The 27,827-nt window shown below is 58.4% G+C and overlaps 3 protein-coding genes across 12 annotated transcripts; 1 reads left to right on the top strand and 2 right to left on the bottom strand.

Annotated features, from left to right (window-relative positions):
* Nucleotides 1-75: 75 nt before the first annotated feature.
* ZBTB4 (zinc finger and BTB domain containing 4) lies at nucleotides 76-17,954 on the top strand. 7 transcript variants are annotated; one of them, XM_082708001.1, is made up of 6 exons: nucleotides 3,668-3,795; nucleotides 6,189-6,237; nucleotides 11,525-11,615; nucleotides 11,865-11,934; nucleotides 12,378-13,471; nucleotides 14,134-17,954. In XM_082708001.1, exons 5-6 carry the CDS (start codon nucleotides 12,387-12,389, stop codon nucleotides 16,088-16,090), a joined length of 3,042 nt encoding a protein of 1,013 aa, XP_082564127.1. In that variant the 5' UTR covers nucleotides 3,668-3,795; nucleotides 6,189-6,237; nucleotides 11,525-11,615; nucleotides 11,865-11,934; nucleotides 12,378-12,386; the 3' UTR covers nucleotides 16,091-17,954. The 7 variants fall into 7 exon arrangements, with proteins under 7 accessions (XP_082564129.1, XP_082564130.1, XP_082564126.1 ...); XM_082708002.1 differs by lacking the exon at nucleotides 3,668-3,795 and adding an exon at nucleotides 4,234-4,366; XM_082708003.1 differs by lacking the exons at nucleotides 3,668-3,795; nucleotides 6,189-6,237 and adding an exon at nucleotides 76-125.
* On the bottom strand, nucleotides 875-2,567 carry SLC35G6 (solute carrier family 35 member G6). Its single transcript, XM_082708011.1, has 2 exons — nucleotides 2,486-2,567; nucleotides 875-2,002 (listed from the first exon to the last, which is right to left on the bottom strand). The coding sequence occupies exons 1-2, from the start codon at nucleotides 2,486-2,488 to the stop codon at nucleotides 989-991; spliced, it is 1,017 nt and encodes a 338-aa protein (XP_082564137.1). The 5' UTR covers nucleotides 2,489-2,567; the 3' UTR covers nucleotides 875-988.
* A 323-nt stretch (nucleotides 17,955-18,277) lies between the features above and the next one.
* Nucleotides 18,278-27,746, bottom strand: CHRNB1 (cholinergic receptor nicotinic beta 1 subunit). 4 transcript variants are annotated; one of them, XM_082708007.1, is made up of 11 exons: nucleotides 27,625-27,746; nucleotides 27,397-27,536; nucleotides 26,728-26,772; nucleotides 26,095-26,204; nucleotides 25,884-25,992; nucleotides 25,439-25,586; nucleotides 24,906-25,115; nucleotides 21,694-21,917; nucleotides 21,087-21,268; nucleotides 20,616-20,763; nucleotides 18,278-20,326 (listed from the first exon to the last, which is right to left on the bottom strand). In XM_082708007.1, the coding sequence occupies exons 1-11, from the start codon at nucleotides 27,683-27,685 to the stop codon at nucleotides 20,186-20,188; spliced, it is 1,518 nt and encodes a 505-aa protein (XP_082564133.1). In that variant the 5' UTR covers nucleotides 27,686-27,746; the 3' UTR covers nucleotides 18,278-20,185. The 4 variants fall into 4 exon arrangements, with proteins under 4 accessions (XP_082564133.1, XP_082564134.1, XP_082564135.1 ...); XM_082708008.1 differs by having other exon boundaries at nucleotides 21,694-21,851; nucleotides 27,625-27,745; XM_082708009.1 differs by lacking the exons at nucleotides 27,397-27,536; nucleotides 27,625-27,746 and adding an exon at nucleotides 27,188-27,262.
* Between the last annotated feature and the right edge of the window lie 81 nt (nucleotides 27,747-27,827).

Here is a 27,827-nt window from a genome sequence, read left to right as displayed (position 1 = left end):
CCGGGGGCCGTCCTTGCTCATGAATATGCAGTAGCCACGCTGAATATGCATGAACCGATCAAGATGGCGAGGCCAATCGCTTGTCCGGAAGTAGCTGGTATTTGTCGAGCGGCCTCCTGGGACGGGTCGGTACCTCCTGGCCTCCCAAGGAGTGCAATACGGAACTCTGGCCCGGGAGCCCCCGGCCCAAGCCGCTCAAGGGGCCTTCTCTGGAAGGAGGCTGGCCACTGTCCGGGAGAGATCATGGGACCGCGACAATCCAGGAAAAGCAGATTAGCCACGGGGTGGGACACAGAAGTCCTGGGGGATTCAGGGTCAAGGCGTCTGAACGTTAGGAAATCCTATCCCCTTCCAGAATATTTCAGAAACCAGATTGGCGGGGGCGGGGGGGGGCAGGGATCCCAAGGGATTCTCCAATGAGAGCGGAGTAGGACTTTCACTCTCCTTCCAAAGCAGAGATGACACCAACTGCACAGCCACATTCAGAGTGATCCTTGTTTGATGTCAGTGTCACGTCACCCCCCCCCCGGGGGGGGGGTGGAGGAGGCATAACCATGAGGGAAGGAAACCGTGTCTCGTGGGGGCTGGGGAGGCACACTCCCTGACCCCAGCTGCTTGCTCTGTCCCTTTGCCTGAAAACACCCCCAAACACTCCAGCCCCAATGCTCTTTCTTCTCTCTGCTGCTGAGGGAAAAATCCTCCCCATGGCTCATGGCAGGCCTGCCTCTCAGCCCCTCCGTTGGTTCCTCTGACCTCACTTGCCCTGTAGTTATGCCCTGATCCCCAAGCCCCAGCCTAGACATCACATGTTTTGGTCCCCACGCTTGTTCCAGATCTAGGCAGAGCCCCTCTCCACCCTTGACTCCAAGGGGTGTCCCTCTCCGGTATTAGCTCTTTTCTGGTCGCTGCTTCTCCCATGTTTGTATTCCAGTCTCTCCTCCTTCTATTTCCCCCTGCCCCCCCAACCCCCAGGCTCTCGGGTTGGATCTCACTCCTCCACCTGCCCCTCCCTCTCACAGCTGAGGTTCTGGGCGGTGATGATGGCGATGCTGCCCAACACCACCCCTGCCCCCATGATGTCAGAAGGCGCCACGGTCTCATAGAGCACGTAATACTGCAGCATCAAGGCCACCACCACCTCGGAATGCAGGACGGCGCACACCAGGGCGGGGTGGGCTTTCGTGACTGCATAGCTCACGCACACAAAGGAGACCAGGGCGAGGATCCCCACGGCCCCCACACAGCTCCAACTCAGAGGATCGCTGGGCAGCACAGGGGTCTGCAGTATGAAGAGGCCTGGCACCGAGCCCACCAGCCCCACCAAGCCAAACAGGAAGGCCACTGTCGGCAGGCAAGAGGGGAAGTCCAGGGAACGATAGACCAGGAGCCCCAGCGACAGTGCCAGGCCGCCCAGGAATGCAAGCACGTAGCCCAGGGCGGTGTAGAGGCCCGTGGTCCCCTCCTGCAGCGTCCCTAGTCCAGGTCCCACAATGATGATGAGTCCCAGGGTGCTGCCCAACAGACCACACCAGTCGTAGCCGCTGAGACCCTGGCTCTCGAGGCAGAGGGCGAGGAGGGCAGAGCAGACGGTGGATGAGCCCTTACGGACCGTGGCTGCATTGCCAGCAGGCACCACCTGAACCGCGCTGTAGGCGCACCCAATGCTGAGGACGTTGAGCAGGGCATGGAGGCAGGCCCGGCCCCGGACATCGGGAGGTCCCAACAGGGGGTCACCACGCACTTTCAGTAGCAGCGCAATGGGGAGGTGAAAGAGACAGCGACAGATGAGCAGCTCCAGCGAGGGTAAGCGAGAGGCCTGGTAAGCCATGCGGGAGAAGGGGCCCACAAAGCCAGCAGGCAGGCCCCCACCCAGCAGGGCCACGAGCAGGCCCTTGGTGGCATCGGAGGGCCGGCAGCGCTGGTGCGGGGGGAGGCTGGCCGGAGTGGAGGGCGGCGATGGCTGGGTGAAGTCGGGCAGGTTGAAGTAAGGGTGATTGCCAGCCTGTGGGGGAGAAAGGAGCTGGGGCATTAGGGCAGCCGTGGCCCCGGGGAGCAGGGGGTGGGGTGAATGCCAGGGTGGGGTCTGGGACCTCACGGGACAGTAGTGGGGTCGGGCTGTCTTGCTGAGAACCCTCAGGAGCTAGAAAGGGCCCGAAACTGGATGAGGGGGTACAGTACAGGCCTGGGGCCTCTAAAGCAGGAAGCAAGGGGTAAGCGGTCTCGGAGTATTGTGTTTCTCTGGGTAGGCTGTTCGCAGGAGAAGAAAAAGGACCTGGGGGGCTCTGTTGGTTTGGGGACGGGAAGGTAGCCTCAGATGCTGGGCATTGGTATGATGTCACAGGTTCCGTGGATGCCTGGGTACACCATTGTGAGTTTCATTTGTGGGTGTCTCCAGGACAGCTGGGAAAGTTTGAGGGGAAGAGACAAAAGGGAGCAGCCAGGAGCTCCGGGAAGGGGGCCATGCCTCCCTGACCCCCACACTCACCATCTTTCCTTGGACTTCCTCCTCTACTCCTGGCTCAGGGACCCTGGGCCCTTCGGAGCTCCAGCCCTTGTGACCTGGCTGGAGTGGGAGTGGGGTTCTTCCCTGGAACCTTCCTGAAGGGGGGGGGGAGGTTCTTCCCTGGAACCTTCCTGAGGTGGGGGTGGGCCTAGTTTCTCATTGTTTCCAACCCGGCTGGCTGTATGTCTGTCTGACTCCCAAGATTGTCTCATTCCTTTTTTTTTTTTTCTTTCCCTCCTTCTGAGTAGCCCTGTGATGAGACTTCTTTGGCTTTATGTAACTTTGTTTATGTATGTCTCACCTTGTTTCAGAAAGGTTTTGCGGGAAGGAGCTCTGAGGGCTGGCTCCAGGGTCTCCCCAGCTCCGAATTTTTAAAGGCCAGGGAGGAGTCTCTGGGACTGTCCCTCTGAAGTTTCAGGAATGCGTGTTTGTTCTGTGTGTGCTCACACCTGGTGTGTTGGTGGTGGTGTCCCAGGAGGCGCACACCAAGGCCTCTGCATTTATGCACGAGTGTATAGATGTGGAGGTTTCTGCCGGTGGGGACAAAATTCGAGCTGCGTGTTCATCTGCACCGGTAGTCACTTCTGTTGGGCTGGGGCCTGTCTAGACTGCAGCCTGATGGGGGGCTCTGTGCCTTTCTGGGGAGGGGGGTGGGCAAGTGCGTGTGTCCAGGGCCGGCCCCGTGAGTGTGCTGAGCCTGGGTCTGTGGGTCCCACTGGGCCGGATCGCGAGCCTGCCATGTTGTGTGTGTGTGCGGAGAGGGTGTGCGTGCCCTGGGCGCTGGGCCCCGCCGAGTGAAGGGCGTGCAGGGCGCGGGGGGCGGTGAGGGTGGGGGGGGGCGTCCCTTTGCCAGGGCGCGGGTGGTCGTAAGGGCCCGCGGGGGTGCCGCGGCCAGACCCGCGCCCGCTTGGGGTCCACCCGTCCGGCGGCCCGGCGCGGCGCCGTTTCCGTCCCGGGATCCGTCCCGGCCGAGGCCGTCGGGCGCGCTCTCCCCGGAGCCTGAGCCGGGAGCCCTGCGTCGGTGTCGGCTGCGCTGCGCCGGCCTCCTCTCGGCGGCGGCGGCGCTGGGGGGGTACTGTTTCCGGGGGTGGGGGTGGGGGTAGGACCGGGGCGGGGGGAGCCGATGATGTCAGCGGCGGCGGCGGCGGCGGCGGCGGGGCCGGGCCGGGGCCGGGCGCTGGGGGGGCCGGGGCCGGAGCCGGAGCCGGAGCTGGAGGCGGGCGAAACCGGAGCGGCCGGGGGCGGCCACGGGGATGAGCCGGGCCTGGCGGACGCGGCGCCATCGCAGTCAGGTGGGCCCCGGGGCGAACCGGGCAGGGCCAGGGCGGACCGGAGCCAACAGCCGGGCCCCCTCCCCGCCTGCCCGGCGCCGCGGGGGCCCGAGCCGCGCCCCGCGCCGCGACCGCTCCCCTCTAGGGTTGACCTGGGGGCTCAGGGGTCGGGGGCTGAGTCTGGCCCCGCCTCCAGGCGCGCGCGGCGCTGGGGGGCGACTAAGGGGGCCCCGGTGCGGCGTCCGACCCGGCGACGGCCGGGGGGCGCGATCGCCCAGGGCCGGGGAGGGGGTCGCGCTCCCTCCCCTCCCGAAGGGTTAATTCTGCAGCCTGGCGCCCCCCACCCCTCCGTGGGGCAGGTTGGGGGTGGGGTGGGGCGGGTGTGAGCCCGGGCCGGCGCTGCAAGCTGCTGGGAGGGCGATGGCGTAGGAGCCAGGCAGAGAGGGGGAGGGGTGGGCCGCCCAGCGCCCCGGAGTTGGGGTGTGCGGGGTGCGCAGGGCGAGCAGGGGCCCCGGAGCCGCTGTGCCGTCGGGGCAGGGTTGTGACTGTGAGTCCCGGAGATTGTGTGTCTCCTGCTGTGTTGTGGGGCAAGGTAAACCTCTCCCCGGGCGCCACCGTTTGCTGGTCCGGCGGCCAGGGGTCCGGGTAGGGCCCTGCCTGAGCCACGGGGACAGAGAGCCTGGTGGAGGGGTGTCCAGGGGTGTGGGGCAGAATTACAAGAGGTGGCCCTGTGGCTCTGCGTGACAGGTCCGCATAGGAAAGCAGCGCACAATCCATGCGGAGTTTTGTCAGATGTGTGGTTTTATGTATGTTTGCTGCTGGCATGTGTTTTCTCGCACACATGAACTATTTATGAACTGTTGTTTTCTGCGCAGCTGGCGTGGTTAGGGTATGTGCTGTGGAGGGCACCTGCGGGCGGCGGGTATGTGCCTGTCTGGGGGGGGCTGTTGTGTACCTCTGGGTCAGAAGGTGTCATGTCCGGGTCCCCTTTCTGTGCCCTGCTGAGGTGTGGCCCTGTGTTGGCGAGGATGGCCCGCCCGCAGGGTTTGTGGGTCTGCGTGTTGAGTGAGTTGCACGGTGGGGGGAAACAGGTCTAGAACTCAGGTCCCCAGGATCTGGGTGGCAAGTGAGAAGGCCCCAGGGTATGTCTAGGTACTTGTGGGGCTGTGGACCCCGGGCTGGGGGAACATACAGGTTGTGTTTATGGGATTGTGGGCAGCCAGGCGAGGGCAAGGTTGTGTGTCTGTAACATTCTCTATGGGATTCTTTTGTGACGTTGTTTGTGGGAGCCTGTCTGTGCTGTGGGCCTGGGAGGCGAGCCGGTCAGAAAACACTTGTGGGGAGGGAGGTGGCGTGACAAGGGCAATGTGGGCCTCAGCCCCAGGAGATCAGGCGCGAGCCGTGTGTGCGTGCCTGCCTTCCGTGTGGCTGAGCGGCCGTGTAGGGCTGCTGTGAGGATCTGTTATGAAGGAGGGAGCGAGATAAATATGGGACAGAGCAAGGGCAGCGGGCGGGAGGCCTGGGTGTTGTTGGGGTGGCCCGGCCGGTCTTTGTGCGGGGTCCGTGTCAGGGTCACCGGGAGGAGAGGCCTGGCTGTGGCAAGGAAACTAAGCTTGGCCCCGGGTGGCTTCTTGGCCGTGTTTACGTAAAGGCCGGGTGTGACTCTTGTCACTGACATGGAAAAAAGAAACACGAAGTTTTCAGTCCCCTCCTCTGGCTTCACCCTCCTCTCTACCCCCTCCCCCCCCACCCCGTACCTCTGCTTTTCCTGCTCTTCTGTGACGCACACGGGGCAGCTCCTGCCCCTGTGGAGGGGTCTGGGAATGGAATTCACTCACGAGGCAGATTGCTCAGAACAGGTTTTCCTCACCTCTGTGTGTGTGTGTGTGTGTGTGTGTGTGTAGGAGTGAGAGGTGTGTGTGCTGCGCCTGGCCTGGCTGGGGGGGGGGGGTGCGCTTACGTACTGCGCAGGGAGTGGGTGAGGAGGGCACTGGGGCCAGGCCCTTTGGTGCCATGGGAGTGGGGGTCTGCTGGCCGCTGTGGGAGGCAGACACAGCGGGTCCATTATGGCCTGCTGGAGGGGAGGGGGGTCTGAACTAGATGTGAAGAGTTCTGGCCTTGAGGGAGCCTCGGTTCCTCATAAGTAAAATGGGACTCGATCCCTGCCCTGGTCTTCTGATGGGGACATAAGTGGCACATGGGAAAGTGCCTGGACGGCAGCTCCAGTCTGGGGGCTCTGCCCGTGCCAGCCCCCCTTCTCAGGGCCGGGCCCATAGCAGTGGCAGTGAACTCGGATCGAGCATGCACAGTGTCCCGGGCCCTGCTCTCCGTGCTTTTCCACGTCTTCATTCATGTACTCTTTGCAACACCCCGTGGAAGGAGGTGTTCGAATCATCTCCCTTTTTCCAATGAAGACAGCTGAACCCAGAGAAGTTAAGTCATTTGCTCAAAGCCACCTTGCTGGTAAGAGAGAAAGCTCTAGATTCTGTGCTCTTTCAGGCCATTCTCTGCTGCCTTTCTGAATGAAGCTTTCTGCGGGCCTCTCTGTGCGCCACCCCCCCCCACACACACACACTTCTCCCCCGTTTCTGAAGAACCTAGCACCTGTACTAGGCCAGCTTAGAAGACCAGCGTGTTTTGACAGTGATGTGGGGGGTCCCAGCCCAGGCAGTGAGGACCTACAGTTGGGTGCTGAGTGCTGGCCACAGGGGTACCCCGTGTTGATGAGCTAGGCACAGGAGAGACTGTCTTGGCCTATGGGTCAGGGAGGGCCACGATGGAAGTGACATTTGAATTACATTTTGGTGGGCTTCGGGAAGAGGTTGAGAGAGGTTTCGTCTCTGGCAGGAGAGAGAGCCAGTGCAGGCAAAGATGGGGAGCCAGGGGCCACGTTAGGTGGGAGAGCACCCTGGGTGCCTGAAGGGAGTCTTTTTTTTTTTTTAATATTTTATTTATTTATTTGACAGAGAGAGATCACAAGTAGATGGAGAGGCAGGCAGAGAGAGAGAGAGGGAAGCAGGCTCCCCGCCGAGCAGAGAGCCCAATGCGGGACCCAATCCCAGGACCCTGAGATCATGACCTGAGCTGAAGGCAGCGGCTTAAACCACTGAGCCACCCAGGCGCCCCGCCTGAAGGGAGTCTTAACACAAGGCAAGATTGGAGAGGAAGATTGGAACTGGACCCTTGAATGGCTGGCTGAGCCGTCTGAATTTTACCCCCGAGTGAGTGGGGGCCAGTGAAGGTTTCCGAGCCCAGGGTCCATAGGGCCTGAGCCGGCTGGGGACAGGGACCCTTAGCAAGAGGAGGGCTGGATGCCAGGAGGTAGGCCTGGAGACAGGGGAGTAACCTTGGGCCTGAGCTAGTCCTGGGGCCAGAGGTGGGTGGAAGGGAAGGCTTCCAGAGCCATTCCCCAGCCTGGCGGCCGGTCCGACCCAGCCTGGTGAGGGCTGGACACGGGGAGCCAAGGAAAGGGCGGAGTCAGATGTGACACAGTTAGGGCTTAGCACGTGAGACCTTAGTGGTGATGTCTGTCACCCGCTGGCCGCCCCTAGGCCCTTCAGAGCAGGATCTGGTGGGCTGTCAGAGGGGAAAGAGCTCGTGTCCGAGTTCACACGAGCCCGGGTCTGGATTTTGACTCTGGTGCTCGTGTGCTTCATGACCTTCAGCTGGGCCTTCCCACCCCCCCGCGCCCCACGAGGCTCAGTTTTCGGATCTGTAAAATTGGGATGATATAAATACCAACCTTAGAGGAAATCGTGCGGTGCGACAATCCACGCAAAAACCCTGGGAGCATATCGGGCAAAGTGTACGTGCCCCGATCGTGGTGGTGTCGTCCTCCTCCTCTCCAGCTGCTGGCTGGTCGGTCTGCACTGAGGCTGGCGTCTTCCCGGAGGGCAGACAGACCCTGGGATGACTTTGAAAAAGACAGATCCATTCATTCCCCCAAATGTTTTTGAATTCTCCCATTACACACGGGCCCCAGTCTCAGCCACAGCGACAGCAGTGAGCAAGTAGGGGATACCTCCCTCCCTCGGAGCTTACGTTCCAGAGAGAAACGAGCAGTATGTTTCACTAAGTGCCAAGGAGGGAAGGAGAGGAGAGGGCTAGGAAGTGTAGGGAGGTGTGGGCGGCCAGGAAGGCCTCCTGGAGAAGAGGACTTGGGGCAAGGCTTCAAGGAGGTGGGGCAGCGAGGCGTGGGGCTATCCGAGGAAGAACATTTCAGGCAGAGGGAACAGCAGGAGGCGCTCAGAGCACCCCCTCCGTCACACCTCTCAGGTCACATAGCCAGTCAAGAACGGGGAAACCGTGAAAACAAATAAAAAACAAAAAACCACAGAGCCACCAACCTGCCCTGAGCTTGATTTCTGCCTCCTCTTCTTTACCACATCCCCCCACTACTTTCCGGGACTGAGTTCCAAGATAATAATAAGAGCTATAGCGTTTGCTGAGCACTTAACTGAGTACCAAGTACTGTACTAGGTACTCCCTGTCAGGAGCTCGCTTGATCTCTATAGACAGCCCTCCGAAGCGAACGACGCATTATTCCACCTTACAGACAAAGAACCTGAGAGAGAGGGAGAGGTTAGGGAACTTGCCCAGGCTCACAAAACTCCTGTCTTCACCTCCCATAAAACCCCGTAGGGTAGTTGTCAGCGACGGGCAGTTGAACTCTGGCGAGCTGGGTCCCGACCCCGGCTTGGTTAGCAGGGAGATGGGGTGGGGGTGTCAGATGGCCCCACCACTGCATCCTCTCCCCTTTGCGGTGAGGAGTTTGGCAAGCCTCCGTTTACTCATCTGTACAGTGGGGTCGATGACAGACCGCACTGTGGCTGTCCGGAGTCCTGTTGAGTGTTGACATGAGTCGATGCAAATAAAATGCTTTGCACTGTGCTCGTCACACAAGGATTTTCCTAAATAACAGCTACAGGGACCATGATGATGTTTTGGGGGGATCTCTAAGGGCCGGGAGGGATTCGGACCTCCGTGGTTCTCAGGAGCCCTGACAGGCCTCGTGCAGGTACCTTGGCTGTCAGTACCCAGCCATGGGGCAGTAGGTGCCAAGGCCACGTGCCTGAGCAGGTGGGCAGGCCTGGCCGACCGGGGGCGGGGGGAGTGCAGGGCTGGAGGTGAGCCTCCACTGTGCGCCCTCGTGCAGGCCTGCTACCTCCTCTGGAGGAAAGGGTCCCTCTTCGAATTTTTTTCCCTTCCTCTGATTTTCACAAAAGGTACTAGATGGGCAGGTAAATAGGTTAATAGCGACTGCTGTTAAACAAACAAACAAACGAAACACCACTGGTTCTCTACTAGAGAACTACTTCTCTACTTCTGAGAACAAACGTGGGGGGTTTTCGCACCTGGACCAATTCTTGGACGCCAGCTGGGGGTCCCACAATTCGACTCAATTCTGACACTGTCTCCCTAGAGGTATAGTCCGATCCCGCAGATGAAGGACTCAGTCCCCTGAGCCGGCCCACTCCAGATGTCAGCCATGAGTCTGGGCCTCCCATACTTCTGGCCTGCCAGCTCTACGTCGGGGTTCCCCATGACCCTCTCTTCAGCTTCAAGAATTTGCTAGAATGGCCGGTAGAACTGGGGGAGATGCTTACTTGGGTTGACTGGTTTACTGCATGAAAATTGCATGATAATATTGTAGCCAAATAACAAGCTACAAATGCTGAAGTCTGGAAAGGTCCTGAGTTCAGGCCCTCCTGTCTCTGCCAGCTAGGGTACACCGCCCTCCTGGCAGGTGAATGCGGCCACTGACCCAGAGGCTCTCCAAACCCCGTGGTGGAGGCTTCAGCACGTAGGCATGGTCAGTTATGAACTCGGTCCCCGGCCCCTGGCCCCTCCACGAAGGATGGCAGTGAGCTGAAAGCCCCAAGCTTCTAAACATGGCTAGGTCTTGGGGGTGAACTGCCCTCACCCTGAAACTCTCCGGGAGACCACCCAGGTCACCTCACTGAGAACAAAAGATGCTCCTGTCACCCAGGAAATTCCAGAGGATTTAGGAGTTCTGTGTCAGGGACCAGGGTCAAAGACCAGATATTAGCACAAAAGCTGCTCCTAGCCCCTCTGTCACTTGGGAAATTATAAGAATTTTAGGAGCACTGTGTCAGGAATAGGGATGCAGACAAAATACACCTATTTCCTACAGGGTCATAATATCACAGCTAGAAACCTGTCCTCCTTCCTGGTGAACACAGTTCCAGTGAAGAAAACAAGCTTCCTAGCCAGACTTCCCCATAGCAGATCCCAGCCAGGCTACTCGCTGGTCATGCATTCTTGGGCCAGCTACCCGACATCTCTAGCTTCAGGCTGTCCCCCCCCCTTTTTTTTAAAGATTTTATTTATTAATGAGAGCACATGAGAGAGTGAGCACAAGCAGGGGAGCAGCAGGCAGAGGCAGAGGGAGAAGCAGGCTCCCTGCTGAGCTGGGAGCCCAATGCGGGGCTCGATCCCAGGACCCTGGGATCATGACCTGAACCGAAGGCGGATGCCCAACCGACTGAGCCCCCCAGGCTGTCCGTTTAAAATGGGAAGCTGGGGCACCTGGCCGGCTCAGTCAGTGGAGCGCGCGACTCTTGACCTCAGGGTTGTGAGTTGGAGCCCCATGTTGGGAGTGGAGATGACTTAAAACCTCTACGATGGGGAAGCCGAGTCACTCCCTTTAGAGTAGTGATGAGGAGCAGAGGGTCTTGCAAGTGAAGCACTTAGCTCTTGGGGGTCCCAGTGGCCCAGGAAGGGGGGAGCCCTCTCCCTCTTTCCTCACTCTATCCCCAAAGCTGGACACAGGCCTGCACGCGGGGCAGCTTCTGTAGGATTCCCGGCCCACCTGCGATCTTGGGGGAGCTTGGGGGAGCACCTGACCCATGTTGGTGTGTGCCTCACACTTGGGGTGTTGGGAGTTTTTGAACAGCACCCTCTTTACCACCTTCCTCCTGCTTCAGGAGAGGAATCAGAGCCATCTTTTCGGGAACATGACATGGGTTGTGGCAGGGAGGCCTTGTGGCCCAGATGGTATGACTAATAGAGGGGTTTTGGTGGAAAGGGGGGATTTATGAGGAACTCCCGCTGCACGGTAGCTCAGAGGGCACATGTGGCCCAGGGCATGGGGAAGGAGAGGATTCTGGGGTTTCCTGGACGGTAGACAAGAGGGGCCTGTGCTCAGCAGGCCCCTGTTACTCCCAGCTGTGTGCGACTGTATGGCCCTGGAACCCACATCTTCCGATGAGAAATGAGACCCCGGAGTCCCGAGGGTACCCACCACCGGGGAAGTGGCTGTGCGGGATTTTCTGTGCAGTGACTGCCACAGCTCACATTGGGCTCGCCCGCTGTTCCTTTCGGAGGGCCCTCTAGCAAGAGCTGAGCTCAGAGATTGTGTTTCCCTTCCTCCTTTTTAAGCCAAAATCCCAAAGCCACCAGCGTTCAGAGTAAGGAGAGGGACCCAAGCTGCTTCATGCTGGCTCTGGTGGCCTTTCCAGTGCCCTCCAGAGATGGGAACAAGCTGGCGTATGTATGTCTTAGTCAGTCTGTGGTCCCTGCTGGTCCCCAGGCACCAGAAAGCTCCTCCAGGATACACGGGGCTGGGGTGTGCTTGTGTGTGTGGGCGTGCGTGCGTGCGTGCAGGTCCTCTGCTAGATCCACTGTCTGGCAGTTGGGCCCAATAAAAAAGCTCTAGGAAATCTGTTTTGATATGCAAATGAGGTGATTATAATGAAAGACAACATGCAAATCTTTGATTTTCTTTGAGCCCCGGAAGATTGGGCCAAAGGGACTTGAGAGCGATCCAAGAGGCTTCCCTGGACCTATGGGACTGCGCTACGCTGCTGCGTCGTGTGGAGGTGAATCGAAACGTGCAGATTGTCTTGTGCTGGTACTTCTCAGGCCGGCAGAACAGGACTGCCCACTGAAGAGTGTGACCTCTAGCTCGGGCCAGAGGCGGCAACCCAGAACCGGACGGGCCCCCCTGGGAGGGTTCAGCCCAGCAGCCCGGGCGTCCGTCCTTGACCCCACATCCTACGCCACCCCCTCCCCCCGGGGTCCCTTCCGTGCCAGCTCCGCTCCTGAGAGCACGGTTTGTGTCTCCCCAGAAGGAAGAGGCCCCGTAGAAGGGACTCGCTGAGCCTCCCCCGCTCTGCTCCATGTTGGCTGTGCCCTCAGGTGAGGCGGCGTGAGGGCCCACAGCCCGGGGAAGAGGGGGGACTGGACACAGGGCAGTTTTCCGAGGCTGTGGAGCCCGGCGAAGTGGTCAGTAGTCGTGTGCGGGGCAGCATCCTCTTCCCGGAGGGAGAGAGGTGACCACTGCTGATGCCTCTGGTCTGCGACTTTGGGGCCTTTGACCTGTTGACCTTCATCTTGACCTGAGCCAGCCCTGGCCTCCTCCAGCCCCGGGTGTTTGGTGTGCTAGGGCTGGATGCTGGCCAGGTGAGCGTGGCTAAGGTCAACCCCTGCCTTCTGCGGCCGGAAGTTTGTCACTTTCTTCAGTCTCTGACCAACAGATCCCCGCCCCCTGCCCTCCCAAGTCATCTCCCTGGTGTCAGAGGCCCTCTCCACCTCCCCCGGGGCCTCTGACGTCCTCCCCGGGCCTCTTCTCCCCTGTCCAGGCTGGCGCCATGCCCCCTCCAGCGGAGGTGACGGACCCGTCACATGCCCCCGCTGTCCTGCGTCAGCTCAATGAGCAGCGGCTCCGAGGCCTCTTCTGTGACGTCACCCTCATAGCTGGAGACACCAAGTTCCCTGCTCACCGCAGTGTCCTGGCTGCTTCCAGTCCTTTCTTCAGAGAGGCCCTGCTTGCTTCAGCTCCACTCCCCCTCCCACCAGTTACTGGGGGCTCTGCCCCTAACCCGGCCACCACCACAGCTGCCTCCTCCTCCTCTTCCTCCTCTTCCTCCTCCTCCTCCTCTTCTTCTTCCTCCTCTTCTTCTTCTTCCTCCTCTTCCCCCCCTCCGGCCTCACCCCCCACTTCCTCCCCACCCCGGGTCCTGGAGCTGCCAGGGGTCCCCGCAGCTGCCTTCTCTGATGTCCTCAACTTCATCTATAGTGCCCGGCTTGCTCTACCTGGCGGCGGAGGGGACGGGGCAGCGGTGGCAGAGATCGGAGCTCTGGGGCGGCGTCTGGGCATCTCCCGCCTGCAGGGCCTGGGGGAGGGAGGCGATGCCTGGGTACCTCCTGCCCCAGCGCCCATGGCCACCTCACAGCCCGAAGATGACAGCTTTGGGCCAGGGCCGAGGCCTGCCGGGGAGTGGGAGGGAGACCGGGCTGAGGCCCAGGCCTCTGACTCGCAGGCCCCCCTGTCCCGTCGGCCCCTCCCCTGCCCGCGCTGCGGGAAAAGCTTCATCCATCCCAAACGGCTGCAGACCCATGAGGCGCAGTGCCGCCGTGGGGCCGGCACCCGGGGTACTGCGGGGCTGGCCTCCGGGGGCTCAGCCCCCAGCGGTCCTGCCGGCGTGGATGCCTCGGCCCTGCCGACGCCAGTGGGCTTCCGCGGCGGCCCCGAGCACGTGGTGAAGGTGGTGGGGGGCCACGTGCTGTACGTGTGCGCCGCCTGCGAGCGCTCCTACGTGACGCTGTCCAGCCTGAAGCGGCACAGCAACGTGCACTCGTGGCGCAGGAAGTACCCGTGTCGCTACTGCGAGAAGGTGTTCGCGCTGGCGGAGTACCGGACCAAGCACGAGGTGTGGCACACTGGGGAGCGCAGGTGAGCCACCGGCCAGGCGGCCAGGCGCGGTGGGGTGGGGGAGGGTGGGGGGCTGTGGGGATGGGGTCCTGGCCGCAGACTACTGTGCGAGCTGGACCCAGTAAGTGGTGGGAATCCTGACTGCTCACCCCCTCACCCCTGGTCACCAGCTCCTCCCCATGGGTGCAGCCACCTCCCTCCAGCCTGGGCTCTCCCTCCCCCTGATGCTCACTGGCACCTCTGGGTGTCTGGGGGTCCGGGCTGGTGCGCTGGGGAAGGTCCCCCAGCCAGGAAAGAGGAAGCTGCCCCCGTAGGAGGAGATGGTGGAGGGCGCAGGCAGGACCAGTGGGAGTTGTAAGGTGTCTTCCCCCCACCTGTCCTTGCTCGTGAGACACCCCCCATCCGTCAGCGGGGCTTCAGAGAAGGCTCCGGGGGTTAGGCCAGGCGCGTGATTATTCCCGGTTCGCAGACAGACCCCCTGGGGCCCAGCACCTCACAGCTGGTGGGGTCACCGAGTTAGGGCTGTACCTCTGGAGAGGCTGGCAGGATGGGACCAGTGGCATGAAACGAGGGCAAGCACCCAGGTGGGGGAGTCGTAGGATTAGGGCAGCTGAGACCTGGCTTCAGGGCCCCCTGACTCCTATGTTTCTCTCCCCGCCCTGTTCCCTGCTGTCCCGGCCCAGGTACCAATGCATCTTCTGCTGGGAGACCTTTGTCACTTACTATAACCTGAAGACCCACCAGCGAGCCTTCCACGGCATTAGCCCCGGGCTCTTAGCCAGTGAGAAGACACCCAATGGAGGCTACAAGCCCAAGCTTAATACCCTCAAGCTGTACCGCCTGCTTCCCATGCGGGCTGCCAAGCGGCCCTACAAGACCTATAGCCAGGCCGCCCCCGACGCCCCCCTCTCTCCAAGCCTCAGCACACCGGCCCCGGTAGCCATGCCTGCCAGCCCCCAGCCCGGGCCCCCTCCCGCCCCGCAGCCCGGCCCCCCGCCCTCCGTCATAGCATTTGCCCACCCTGCTCCCTCGGTCATTGTTCATGGGCGCAGCAGCAGTGGTGGAGCAGGGGGGGGGCCGGCCACCGCGGGGGGAGCCCAAGCCGCCTCGGTCATCACTTACACTGCACCCCCGAGGCCCCCCAAAAAACGTGAGTACCCACCGCCTCCCCCCCAACCTGCAGCCACGCCGAGCAGCCCCACCACCGTGGGCAGCCCGGCCACCGCCGCGGGCCCGGCCACCGCCACGGAGGAGGCCAAGGGCCGCAACCCACGGGCTGGAAGGACTCTGACCTACACGGCCAAGCCAGCCGGCGGGATTGGCGGGGGTGGGGGTCCCCCTGCGGGGCCTGGCCGGGGCCCCTCTCAGCTCCAGGCCGCACCTCCACTGTGTCAGATCACTGTGCGCATCGGTGAGGAGGCCATTGTCAAGCGCCGCATCTCAGAGACTGACCTGCGCCCCGGGGAGCTGAGCGGGGAGGAGGTGGAGGAGAGCGAGGACGACGACGACGACGAGGACGAGGACGACGACGACGACGACGACGACGACGAGGAATCGCGGGCCGGCGGGGAGGACCAGCTCTGGCGGCCCTACTACTCCTACAAGCCCAAGCGCAAGGCTGGGGCGGCGGGCGCGGGCAGCGGCGGGGGCGGCGCGCTGCCCCGAGGCCGCCGGCCGCCGCGCTGGAGGCAGAAACCGGAGCGCAGGAGCTGGGAGGACGCGCCGGCCGCCGAGGGCCCCGCGGGGCGCGCCCGGGCCGAGCGGAGGCACCGCTGCGGGGACTGCGCCCAGACCTTCGCCACCGTGCGGAAGCTGCGCAAGCACCAGGAGGCGCACGGCGGCAGCGCGCATGGGGCCCGCGGCGGCCGCAGGCCCTCCAGCCGCTTCGCTTGCCCACACTGCGCCAAGGTGTGCAAGACGGCGGCCGCCCTGAGCCGCCACGGGCAGAGGCATGCGGCCGAGCGGCCCGGGGGCACCCCCACGCCCGTCATCGCCTACTCCAAGGGCAGCGCTGGCGCCAGAGCCGCGGATGTCAAGGAGGAGGCTCCCCAAGAGATGCAGGTGTCCTCGTCCAGCGGGGAGGCCGGGGGCGGGAGCGCCGCGGCTGCCGCGGAGGGAGCGCCCGAGGCCGCCTCTCTGCAGGACCCTGTCATCTCGGGGGGTGAGGAGCCCCCGCTTGTGGCGGGAGGGGGCACCTATGCCTATCCGCCGGTGCAGGAATTTCCCCTAGCTCTGATCGGGAGCGGCAGGGAACCTGGCGGCGGGAGGGGCAAAGCTGGCAGTGAGGGGCCGGTGGGCGCTGGGGAGGGGGACCGCGTGGAGGGGATGGGGGCTGCCAAAGTCACCTTCTACCCAGAACCCTACCCGCTGGTATATGGCCCTCAGCTCCTTGCCGCCTACCCTTACAACTTTAGCAACCTGGCTGCTCTCCCGGTTGCTCTTAACATGGTCCTACCTGATGAGAAGGGTGGGGGGGCCCTTCCCTTCCTTCCGGGGGTCTTTGGCTACGCAGTCAATCCTCAAGCCGCGCCCCCTACTCCCCCAACCCCACCTCCCCCGACCCTTCCCCCACCTGTCCCCCCTAAGGGAGAAGGGGAAAGGGCAGGGCTTGAGAGAACCCAGAAGGGAGATGTGGGGTGAGCTCTGGGCCCACCTCCCCCCTTTCACCAGATGCCACCCTCCCTGAACCCCCTGCCACTACCAGCTCCCTGGCTTCCCTGCCCCTTGGGAGCCCCTCCACACTCTTGTGCAGGGACTTGGGGGCCCCTGGAGCTCAGGGGTCAGGCTGCTTTGTGTGAGATTGTAGTTTTCCCATCTCCTGGGAAGGGATCTTGGGTGGTTCCCCTCTCAGTTCTCCTCCAGGGAATGGCCTCCGTGAGGGGCAGGGCCAGCTCCCATCCTTTCTCCAGCCCTCGGGGCAACTGAGCAATATACTTACATGAATCTCTCTACTCACGGCCCCCACCAGCTCTGAATGTCTAACCCACCCTCCTGATTGGTAAACCCGGGGGGAAACCATCTCTCTCACCTAGTGACCTCCCCTCATTCTGAAGCTTTCTCTAAGCCCCTGCCTAGACGCTTCCTAGCACATTCCATTCTTTGTGGCCCAGGGCCTGGACCAGACCATTGTGATACCTGACCCCTGCCCATCTGGGAGCATGGCTTCTGGTTCCATTCTCTCCAGGGGTGGGTTTCTGTGTCCCTGTCTCCTTCACATGACGATGCCATGCCTTCCTGGGCTCCCATGCCTTTGGGTCTTCCATATTGCTCCTCGCTCTCCTACTCTGGAGATGGCCTCTTCCGATTCAGGTCAAGGAGGTGTTGCCGGGAGGGCTACCGTCTGTTCCACGGCTGAGTACTTTCCCAGCCCAGGGCAGCATGAATCTTGGCCCTATCTTGACCCCCAAATCCAGTGAGCTCCAGATTCTTCCAAGGCAAAGAGGTGAGCAGATCGCACCTCTTCCTGCCTCTACCTATGGCCTCTTCTGGGCTAAATCAGATTTGGGGGTCAGTGGGGAGGAGCTCCATATGGGATGGGGAAGGGAATCTACTTTCTCCCTTTTTTTTTTTTTGTTTTTGCTTCCTGATGGTTTCTCCCAGACTAGACCAAATAGCCAGAAAAGTGATGGGGGTTGGATGGGTGGCTAAGCCCAAGATTTGCACATGACCTCCCATCCTTACCTTTACCTCCATCTTCCCCAGTGTCGTTTCCTCACCATTCACTCCAGGTGGTTTTTGGGGAACCATCCTACTCCCTTGGTGGGCTTTGGGGTATCCCCACCAACTTTTCCTCCAGAATAGCACCTTACACCCCATCTTTGACTCAGTTCCCCACACCCAAAGATCCCAGCCTAGGGATGGGGTGCAGGGACCTTAAACAGTCCCTGATCCCTAATTTGCACTAGTTAACCCTGGTCAGGGGTCCATATGTTTCCTTCCAGCGGGGGAGTTGAAGAAATGTTTGCTCCTAATTCTCTTTGACGACCGGGCATCCCCACTCTGTGATTGGATGAACGTTTCCCAACCCCCCCCCCCAAAAAAAAAACAGCTCACAAGGGGAGAGCCAGTTTGGGGGAGCAAATCTGGTAAATGGGAATTAGAGGAGTGCAGTTTAAAACGGGGAAAGGCTGCCACCATTTAGATGGGAGCTTTATCCTAGCTACTGTTTTCCGGGGCCAAGATGGCTGCCCTCTTTCTCGGCTAAAAGGGCAAGATCATGGCTTTTGGAGGGAGGTGAGCTTGGGGGAAGGACCAGGAGCATCCTCCTGCCTCGTCTTACCCTCTGAGTCTATAGGAAGGGGGAGGTTTTTGACAGGCTCCTGAATGTTAACCATGGAGGAGTGTCATTCCTTCTCTCCTCCTCTGTCTCTTTGCACTTTTCCTGGTCTTGGCCACAGTCCGAGTGGAGTTTCCTACTGAATGTACCAAGTTCCAATTTTTAAGGGGGTAAAATGCTTAAAATGGGAAAATGCAAAAAAAAAAATCACTAAAAAGTTCCCACAAATCTCGTTTCTGGCACTTTAGAAAAACTGCGAAAAAAACATAATAAAGAATACATATATATATATATATCTACACACAAATTTTATATATATATATATATACACACACATATATACACACACACACACACACACACGCACACACACACAGCGGAACCACAAGAGAGACAGAAGCCTTGGAGGTAGGGGGCAGACGCGATGACAGCTCCCCTCTATCCTTAACCTGCACTCCTCTGAGGCAAAAAGGCACAGGAAACGGAAGGAGTTGAGGACAGACCGGGGGATTTGTGTTTCAGAACAGGTCAAAATTCCAAAACCACGGACATTTTTGGGAGAACTGAGATTGCAGGCATTTATTTTTTTGGCAAATATGATTTAGGAAACTAGCTTCCAGAATTTGGTGGTTCTGGGCAACAAATGAGGTTGTGGCAAATTGGAGATCAAAATACGTGTATCCGAGCTGGGGAACTTAATATTGTGAATTTCAGACATTGGAAATTTGGGATTTTGCAATTTCGTCTTTGGAAAATGATTCAAGTCTTGTCAGTTTGTGCCCTCTTTCCCGGTGCTCCCTGGGGAGAAGGGTGATGGTGGAGTGGAAAGGCCACTGGCTCTGTGCCACAGCACGCAAGGTTTAGAATCCTACAGACTGTAGTTCTATATGTAGTGAGGACCCAGATTTAGAGAAACTGACCAATATTTATCTCCGCATCTGTGTGTGTGTCCAACTCTCTAGGCCAATAAACCAACAAGACAGACAAACTGTGCTCCGCAGTGAGATGCCAAGTGCAGTTCTTTGCGGGGCTGGCAGCGGGCTGGACGGAGATGTGCTTCCCTTGTCCCCCCTTGGGAGCTGGCTGGATGATCCCTGAGAGCACAGCCTCCAGCTGCCGAGGAGGTTAAGGGCTTGGGGACCCCGCGCACCTCCCTGTAACGGCTGCAGTCGCTAGTGCTCGAGCTGACTTTGGTCTGACCTCCAGGCAGACACATTAACTCAGCCCAGTTCGCACAGCCTGCTGGGCACAGGATCCTACTGTCTGCTACACCTGGCACCACTCGTTCTCCAAATCGAAAAGCAGTGGGCATAAAATGAGGGATGGTCGTGAGATATGACCACCTTTTCTTTTTCTACTCCTGGCCGCTCATTGTCTTCAACTGCTTATCACCATGCCCCTCCCCTTAATTTTGTCTAATGTTTTGGAGGGATGGGCAGGTAAAATAAGCCAAGCTGGTCCACTGGGCAGGGCGGGGCGGGGGTGGGGGTGGGGGGCCGGTTTGAGGAATTCTGGAACAAATACCTTGACCAGGGTGGGCAGCCCCACTCAAATGGCCCTAGCAGATTGCTGCCAACAGGGGAATCGGGTCTGGTGTTACCAGTTTTAATTTTTTTTCCTCGAGAGAAGCCAGAAATACAAACTTCTCTGTGCAATATCCGAATTTTTAAAGTAGCTAACTCACACTAAAAATTGTGCAGGTCAACAACACTGGTCACACAAACACATCAGTTTGCAACCTCTGATGTGTACTGGGTAGAGCTCCCATCTCATATGACCGTCAGACTTGGGGACAGATACTATTCTTAGCTCCATTTTACAGTCCTGGAATCTCAGGCCCAGAGCGATTTAGTACCTATCTAAAGTTTGAGCACCAAAGCTGGAACCTGAATGAAGTTTTTTAAAGTGCTCTTTTCTCCCCTCAAATGCATCCTTTCACTTACTACAAAACCATAAATTACGGAAAAGTAAAAACAAAGAGAATGACACTAATCTCAACATGCAAACATAAGCACTGATAATAACAGGTGTACTTCCTTCCAGGAAAGAAAAAATCCTTAATCACTCGACTGTGAAGCACCTACTATCCCATAGGTCAGGCCCAGTGCCAGGTGCTGGAGATATTACAGCGAACAAGACACAATCCCTGCCCTCCTAGAGCGTACAATCTACTTCTCATTCTTTGTTCCATTTTCCCGGCAACCTAGCGTTGATATCCAAAGAAACTTCTACAAGAAACCAAAGAATAAATAAACTGATAGTGCATTTCTGTTGGGGCCCAAGGCTTCATTCCACCCCGTCCCCCTTGGGCGCTCTCCCTAGAGAGGCAATGATGTGCGAAGCCTGGATTCCTAGTGGAGTTGAGAGGGAGAAAGGGGCAGTACTGCCCGCTCTCAGCTTGGGAGTACTGCCCTCTCTCAGCTCAGCTGGCCGAGGACTCGCGTCTTGGCCCTCTGTCCTCAAGGAAAGGGGTCGGCGGGGGGCAAGTGGTACGAGGCGTCCAGGAAGATGACGAGGGTCCCAACGCTCGTGAAGATGATGAAGGTCCACAGGAAAAGTCGATCCACTACCATGGCCACAAACTGCCAGTCTTCCTTCAGCTGGGGGTAGGCAGAGTAAACTGTGCCTGAGCTCCAGACCCCCAGGGAAGGCCTGCCCTGTACCCTTGCCCTAGTCCTGCCGCTCAGAGACAGGGCCGGGCCGCAAGACGGAGGAAAACGAAACTGCGGGCGACGGATGGGGCGAGGAGCCAGTCGAAACACAGGGGGCGGGACCAAGGGAGGCAAGCTTCCAATCAGAAGCAAAACGGGTGCTGGGGGCGGAGCCGAGGTCTGCGGGTGGAGCCAAGGCCACCCAGGCCCTGCCCTGCTCCACCGCCATTGGACTTACCGCGTCGTGGTCCTCCTGTTCCTGCAGCTGGCGGGCGATGTAGCCGATCGAGGAAACGACCTCCCGTAGCTCGGGAGGCAGGCCCACAGTCCGGGTCGGACCGTCGATAAGTCGCCGCAGGTCCGGGGCTGACAGCTCAGGCTGGAACCTGGAAGAGGCGGGACATTTGGGCCACGCTCTAGGCTCCGTCCCGACTCCCTCCTCCAACACTCTTGTCAGTTTTCAAACCGTGAGAAGGCCCGTTAGGCTCTCCCAGCCAGCGGCGACCTCTCCAGCCTTCCGCAATTCCTCCCATCTTTCTACGCTTTAGTTTCCGCCTTTCCGCAAAGTAGGCGGCGGAACGAGGTACTACAATTCCCATGAACCTCAAGGGCATCTTCCGGGACCTCAAGCTGCCTGCCTCTGCACAGTCTTCTGGGAACTGTAGTTCCCGCTCTCTCTTACTTGTAGGCGACGGGGAGTGAGTGCTACCTGTTGGTTTTGGGGAAGAGAAAATCGTTCGGTGGCTTCCTGATGAAATATTCATCTGTTCCCCGACCCCAGCCACTTCCTGGAGAATCCCGGAGGGCCACAGGAGGTGGCTCCGGCATCAGGTCTCTCTCGGGTTTGGGCCTCTTCAGACCCAGGTACAGAGGGAGTTTGTGGATGAAGATCTGCAGAGTAGAAAGGCGAGTTGGCGGGGGGCGGGGGGGGGGCGCGCTCCCGGTCTCAGATCCGAGGGGAAGCCGCCGGTCGACCCCATCCACCCGCCCATCCCCGCGCCTGCGTGAGCGCGTCCCGGCGAGCCACACAGCCTCAAGAGCTCGGAAGTGGGTTGCAGACCCTGGGAATGCGTCCCTGGAACCCAGGATGGGCAGTGCTGACGAAGGAAAGATGGGATCTAGGACATGACAGTGTCGACTGCGCAAGGTTTCAACACCCAACAGGCCTCGGCACCAAGACGCTCCACCCCAGGAGCTGTAGTTCTCCCTCGGGTCTGAGAAAGGGGTGGTTGAAGGCGGTAGGAGGGCTGCAGGGGCGATACGGGCACAGAACAGCGAACGCTAGCACCCAGGGTTAACATCGAGGTCCATCTTACCTGGCGGACCCAAGCGGGCATTTGGTGGGTGTGCGGTGAGCGATGATGCAGGTTGAGGACAACGACGCTGAGGATGACGGAGAAAGTGACGAGGACCATGGTAAACATGAGGTACTTGATAATGATGGGGACAGATAGGGAAGTCTCAGGAACTTTGTCTGCCAGCAGCAACAGGAACACGGTAAGGGTCAACAGGGCAAAGATCGAGAGCCCCATCTTCTCTCCTTATGGGGCAGAGAGGAAGGCAGAAGGGTCAGGCTTTGCCAGAAGGCAATTTCCGTGGCCTAATCAGTGACCGTATTTCCAGCCCACACAAGCACAGGCTTTGCAAGTGCACGCAGATGACTCCTACAATTATACCTCCAGCCCGGACTTACTCTTCCAAACCCCAGATTTATAGCCACCTGCTAATTGAACGTCTCGGCTTCAATGTCCAGTAGACATCTTAAACCTGTCCCAAACCGAATCCCCTGATCACCAGCCCCTCCCACAGGCTCATTTCATGAATGACCAATCCTGGGGCAGGCCAAAATCCTGTCAGTCATTCTCAACTCTCTTCACTCTTTCTTATCCCATATCCAATCCACAGCAAACCCTACTGGCTCCACCTTCAAAATATATCCCTACAAAACACCACCACGAACTCAGATCTGAGTTTTTATAAAGGTCTCTTCGCTTCATCCTACTTCCCCCTGCTGACTGTTCTCAACCGAGCTGCCAGATTGAGCTTGTTAAAATGTAAATCAGATCGTATCACTTTTCTCCAAACCTTCCTGTGGCTTGCATCTTCCTGAGCATCAAAGCCAGACCTCGGCGTGTTTGACTATGTTGGACTGTGTTGGACAAGGCCTTCTTCCCATTATCTCTTTGACTTTATCGCCTACTGTTTTTCTCCAGGCTTCCTTCATTCAATTATCCTGGCTCGCTCTTGAATATGCAAGACTCACTCCCACTTCTGGGCCTTTGCATTCATTGTTAACTGCGCTTGGTACATGTTCCTTCAGATATCTATCTGCCAGGGTCATTCTCTCATCCCCTTCAACTCTTCCTTCAAATATTGGTCAAATATTTCCTTTTTATTGAGGCATTCGCTGGCCATTCTATTTTTTTCTTAAAATTTTAAGTAATCTCTACACTCAGCAGAGGGCTTGAACTCACAGCCCTGAGATCAGGAGTCATGTACTGTACCGAATGAGCCAGCCAGGGGCCCTTGACCGTTCTATTTTAATTTTATTTATTTATTTATTTAGAGAGGGAGAGGGAGAAAATCATCTTTTTTTTTTTTAAGATTTTATTTATTTATTTGAAAGAGAGAGTGAGAGAGAGAGCTGAGAAGGTCAGAGGGAGAAGCGGACTCCCCATGGAGCTGGGACCCCGATGCGGGACTCAATGCGAGACTCAATCCTGGGACTCCCAAGATCATGACCTGAGCCCAAGGCAGTCCTTTCACCAACTGAGCCACACAGGCGCCCAAGAGAGAGACAATCTTAAGCAGGCTCCACACCCAGCATGGAGCCTGTCTTGGGGCTGATCTCACACCCCAAGGTATGACCTAAGGAGAAATCAAGAATCAAGCACTGAACCAACTGGGCCGCCCAGGTGCCCCCTATTCTATTTTAAATTATAACCCAAGCTCCCAGTCTCATCCTCTCTACCACTCTTCCTACTTTATGTTCCTCCTTAGGACCCGTCGTCTTCTAATATACTATCTAATAGATGTATTTGCTTTATTGATAGTCTCCCCACTAGAATGTAAACTCCACAAGGGCAAGGAGTTTTGTCTCTTTTATTCACAGATGGAGCCCCAGTGCCTAGCACATGACAGATACTAAACAAATACCATTGCATGAATGAACAGACCAACCCCTGTAGCCCATTTTAGCACCTAAATAGCAATTTGAAGGATCTAAAAACGAAGCAAAGTACATAAGGAGATGTCAGGTGGCTGATTATTCCCGGGACATAAAACAGGCACCTCAAACTTCAAGGAAGGCATTGAAATAAAAAACTTTTATGGTCTACTCTACTTAAGTTCTATAATATAACCCCAAGGTTTGCCTTGCTCTGGGAGGAAGGAGAAGTTACATTTGGAAGATTGTTCTAGAGCTGGATCACTTTCCTTCCCTAGACAGAGAATTCGATGCCAGAGAGAAGGAAAGCATACTTTAAATGACAGAGTTAAGGATTCCAGTCTGGGAATCAGACCGGCACCAACCAGAGTTAGAATCCAGATGCTACCCATCTCTGACTGTAGCTGAAACTGGGGCAAATGACTTAAACTCTCTCAGCTACTATGACCTCCTCTGTAAAAGGGGAAGACAATTCAGCACTCACCTCACAGAGTTGTTCTAAAGATTAGAATTGAGTTAATGTAGGAGTGCCTGGCTGGTGCAGTCGGTTAAGGGACTGACTCTTTGATTTCTGGGGGGTCGTGGTCTCTGGGTCATGAGATCGAGACCTGTGTCTGGCTCTGTGCTGAGCCCAGAGTCTGCTTGAGATTCTCTCTCTCTGCCCCTCCCCCCTTATAAAATAAATTTAAAAAAAAGGAATTGAGTTATATGTAACATGTTCATTGTACTACTTATAGCAAGTGCTCAAAAATAGTAAAAATAATACAAACACTTACATAGAATTTACTTGGTACCAGGCATAGTTCTATTAACTCAATTAATCCTCAAAATAATCCTATTAAGTGGGGACCAATAGGAAGGAATTTGCCCAAGGTTACTCTGTAACTACATTATGCTTCCTCCTAGAGAAATGTTGCTGTTATTTCTAAAGGAATCTCCAAAGGGCTAGTAGGTGTCTGAAAAATAACAGGGGGGTGTGGGGGGTGGATACCAGGACTGGGGAAAGTGAAAGGGAGCATTGTGTAACCCCAGGAATTGGTGGGTTCCAAGGATGGTATTTTAGGATTCTGGAGGATAGGGTTCTGGAGTTCCTAGATCAACAGACCTGGGCTGCAGAAAAGGGTTCAGGAGTTCCTAGATGGAGAGACCTGGGCTGCAGAGCCCCCCACCCCACCGCACCCCCACCCTGAGGTTGGAGGGAAAACCTGATTCAGGAAAAGCCTCTGGCTGAAGGGAAAACCTGGGCAAGATTGCTGCAGCACAATCCATGATGGCTTGGGCTGGCCCAAAAACCTTGCCTGGATTGCAACAGGAAGCCAAGCAACTGGTAAGAAGGTGGGTTGTGGGCTCTTCCTCCCTTACCTGCATCTGGTGGCAGGTAGAAGACGAAGATGGCTAGAAGAGTGATGAGGATGCATGGGGCAATGACGTTGACCAGGTAGAAGAGAGGCTTCCGGCGAATGATGAGGTAGAAGGTGACTTCTTCGCGCTGTCCTTCCCCGCCTCCCTTAGGATCTGTGGGAGGCTGGATTAGCCGAGAAGGCTTGTGGATAATTTCCCATTGGCCATTCTCTGGGAGGAAAGAGAGGGGAGAGAAGAAAGGGACACAGATATGGGACCTGTCCTTACTGTCGCCCGATATGGCTTGCTCTGCCACATCCTAGACCTGGGAGTGGCTGATGGGATAAGACACTAGCTGTGGACACTGGGCGGGGCAGCCCATCTCTGATGAACTTGAATGAGTCTCCACTTCCTTATCTGTGAAATGTAGAGAATCCCACTTAATTTGCCAACCCCACAGGGTCGTAGCAGGCACTGCTTTAGGAGGGTATTTATCAACCTCTTAGAAACTGGAAATCATAGAGCCCATGGGTGGGGGAACCATGCCCACTCACCAATGAAGGTCCCCTCATGAATGTGCACTTCCTGCCGCTCCTGCTTGTCGGGACCCAAGCCGGTCCGCAGGCTGACCTCTGAGCTGTCATAGCCGTAGGAGCTGAACACCATGGTGCAGTTCTGCCAGTCGAACGGGAAGTAGGTGACCTGGATGGAGCGGGGAGTCACCGCAGCTGCCAGAGAGCTGTTCGCGGCTGGGGGCCTTGGGAGGTCATTAGGCAGGTCACAGGGACATAAGGTCACAGATGAATTGGAAGGTTATTAAGGGAGGCTATGGGCAACGGAAGCGAGGTCACTGAGAAACACTGCAGGTCAGCGATCGTGGGCACAGAAGGTGAAACCACGCCAATCAGGAGGATGGGCGCCATGGGAAGGTTATGAGGGATGATGGAGTAGGGACGGGAGTCGCTGGGGAAGCAGGGTTCCCAGGGGAAGGCCGGGCACCTGGATGCTGCAGCTGCTACGGTAGAGTCCTGGAGGCTGCCAGCGCACGGAACCATTGGAAGACACCACGACGTTCACGTCCAGGGCAACGTCAAAATTCCCGTCATTGCTGCGGGGGAGGAACCTTGTCAGCGGGAATCAGACCCCGCCCTCAGGAGGCCCCGCCTCCCCAGAGACCCCGCCCACCTCCGGGTCTTAGGGAAGAGCCTACTTGTTCAGGAGCACAATGTCCGGAAGCCACACGGATTCAGCCGTGATGCGGAGTGAATCGATGCCCTCGTGCTGCGCGGGGTCCCAGCTCAGCCTGTAGTCAGTCCACTCCTGTGGGAGCAGAGGCTGAGGGGCTGTCGGGGGCTGGAGCCCGGAAGGGGACGTGGGATGTCCGCAGGAAGCCGGGTAGGGAGGGCAGGGAAGGGGAGCCATCAGGCCTGGGCTATGGTTCAGAAGTCGGGGTTCTGGTTCCGACTGCACCTTTACTCGCTGGGAACTCGTCAATTAATTTCTCCTTCCCTCGCCCTGGACCCCAAATTTTTGGTCTGTAAAAATGAGGAGATTGCACTAGCTAGCCACTGAAACAGTGGTTTTGAAGCTGCAGTTCGCGACCCTTTAGTGGATCAGAAATCAAATTAGTGGCCCCAAAACAGTGTTTAAAAAAAAAATAGAGTAAGGAATGCGTGGAATGCAGCTCCCAGAGTAAAGATAGGTATTGTTTCCTGAAGCTTCCGTTTCCGTTCCGTTTTCTGAGGTCGTGATGCAGGAACTGCTCTTACCGAGCCGGACATGGGAGGAAATTGGGAAGGCAGCGGGACGGGACGCCCTCTCCCACCCCGTGGGGTCTGCATACCAGGTCTAAGTACACCTTTGTGCTCATCTCCTCATCCTTCTCGTTCTAGAAGGGAAAAGTTTAAAGGGTACAGGTGACGTGAGCAAAGAGAAATGAAGGGGTTCGGCGGGTCAAGGTCTATCTGGAAACCCCCGTTTTCCAGAGTCCCCCTCTCTTGGCTCCAAGCCCCTCCCCCTAGATGCTGCGTTGGTTTGAGCCCCGCCTCTACCTCAGAAACTTCCGGCGGTCTACAGCGCCAGCCAATCCGGCTGCCAGCCGCTCGCCCCCCGACCGGCCTTCACCCTGGCCCCGCCCCGGGCCCCACCCCCATCCCGTAACTCACCCCGCGCTGAATCTCCTCCAGCTGTAGTTTCGCAGCGGATCCGGAGCCAAGCTCCGCCCCAGCCTGCGACCCCGCCTAAAGTCCCGCCCCCCAGCCAGTCCCGCGACCCCGGCTTCCCTTCAGGGTTCCTCGCCCTACCCCGCTCGACCCGCGGCCCGTCCAGCAGCCACGCCCACAGCTTGTCCACGGGTCCGATTTCGACCCAATCTCCGCCAACCGCCCGTCCATCTCCCGGCCTGGCCTCGCGCCATGCCCCGCCCCCAGACGGCCCTCGCTCCCGCCCCGCCCCAAGCCACGCCCCCAGCCGGTCCCGCCGGCCTGACCTCAACCCCGGCGTGCGCCCTCACCAGGCTGATGAGTTGCGCCAGGGTGAGGCCAATGCCGACCCCGACACGGTCCCCCACCTCCCGCGCCGGTCGCACCGAGCTGTCATAGCCAGAGAAGAGTTTCTCGCGGAGCCGGCCCTCCGCCTCCGTGCCGCGGACGCCTGGAGGAGGAGAGCTAGAAGTGAAGCCACCGTGCCCGGTCATGACCCCTGGCCCCGTCACTGCCACCACCCCGAGGCCCAGACGTACCCGGGGCGAGCGGCGCCCCCAGCGCCCCCAGCACCAGCAGCAGCAGCGCCTCTGGGGTCATAGCCCGGCCGCGTTGCTCAGTGAGTTCGCTCGGCTCGCCAGCGCAGGGGAAGTGACGAGACGCCCAGGAATGTGCACCTGTCGTTGGGGGGCAGCCGCCAGCCCACCCGCCCCGCCCCTGGGACCTGGTCCCGCCCCAAGCA

The sequence above is a fragment of the Mustela nivalis genome, assembly GCF_964662115.1.
Source record: "Mustela nivalis genome assembly, chromosome: 17".
NCBI lineage: Eukaryota > Metazoa > Chordata > Mammalia > Carnivora > Mustelidae > Mustela > Mustela nivalis.
The sequence above is the reverse complement of the archived record's forward strand: the minus strand, read 5'-3'. Positions and strand labels throughout refer to the sequence as shown.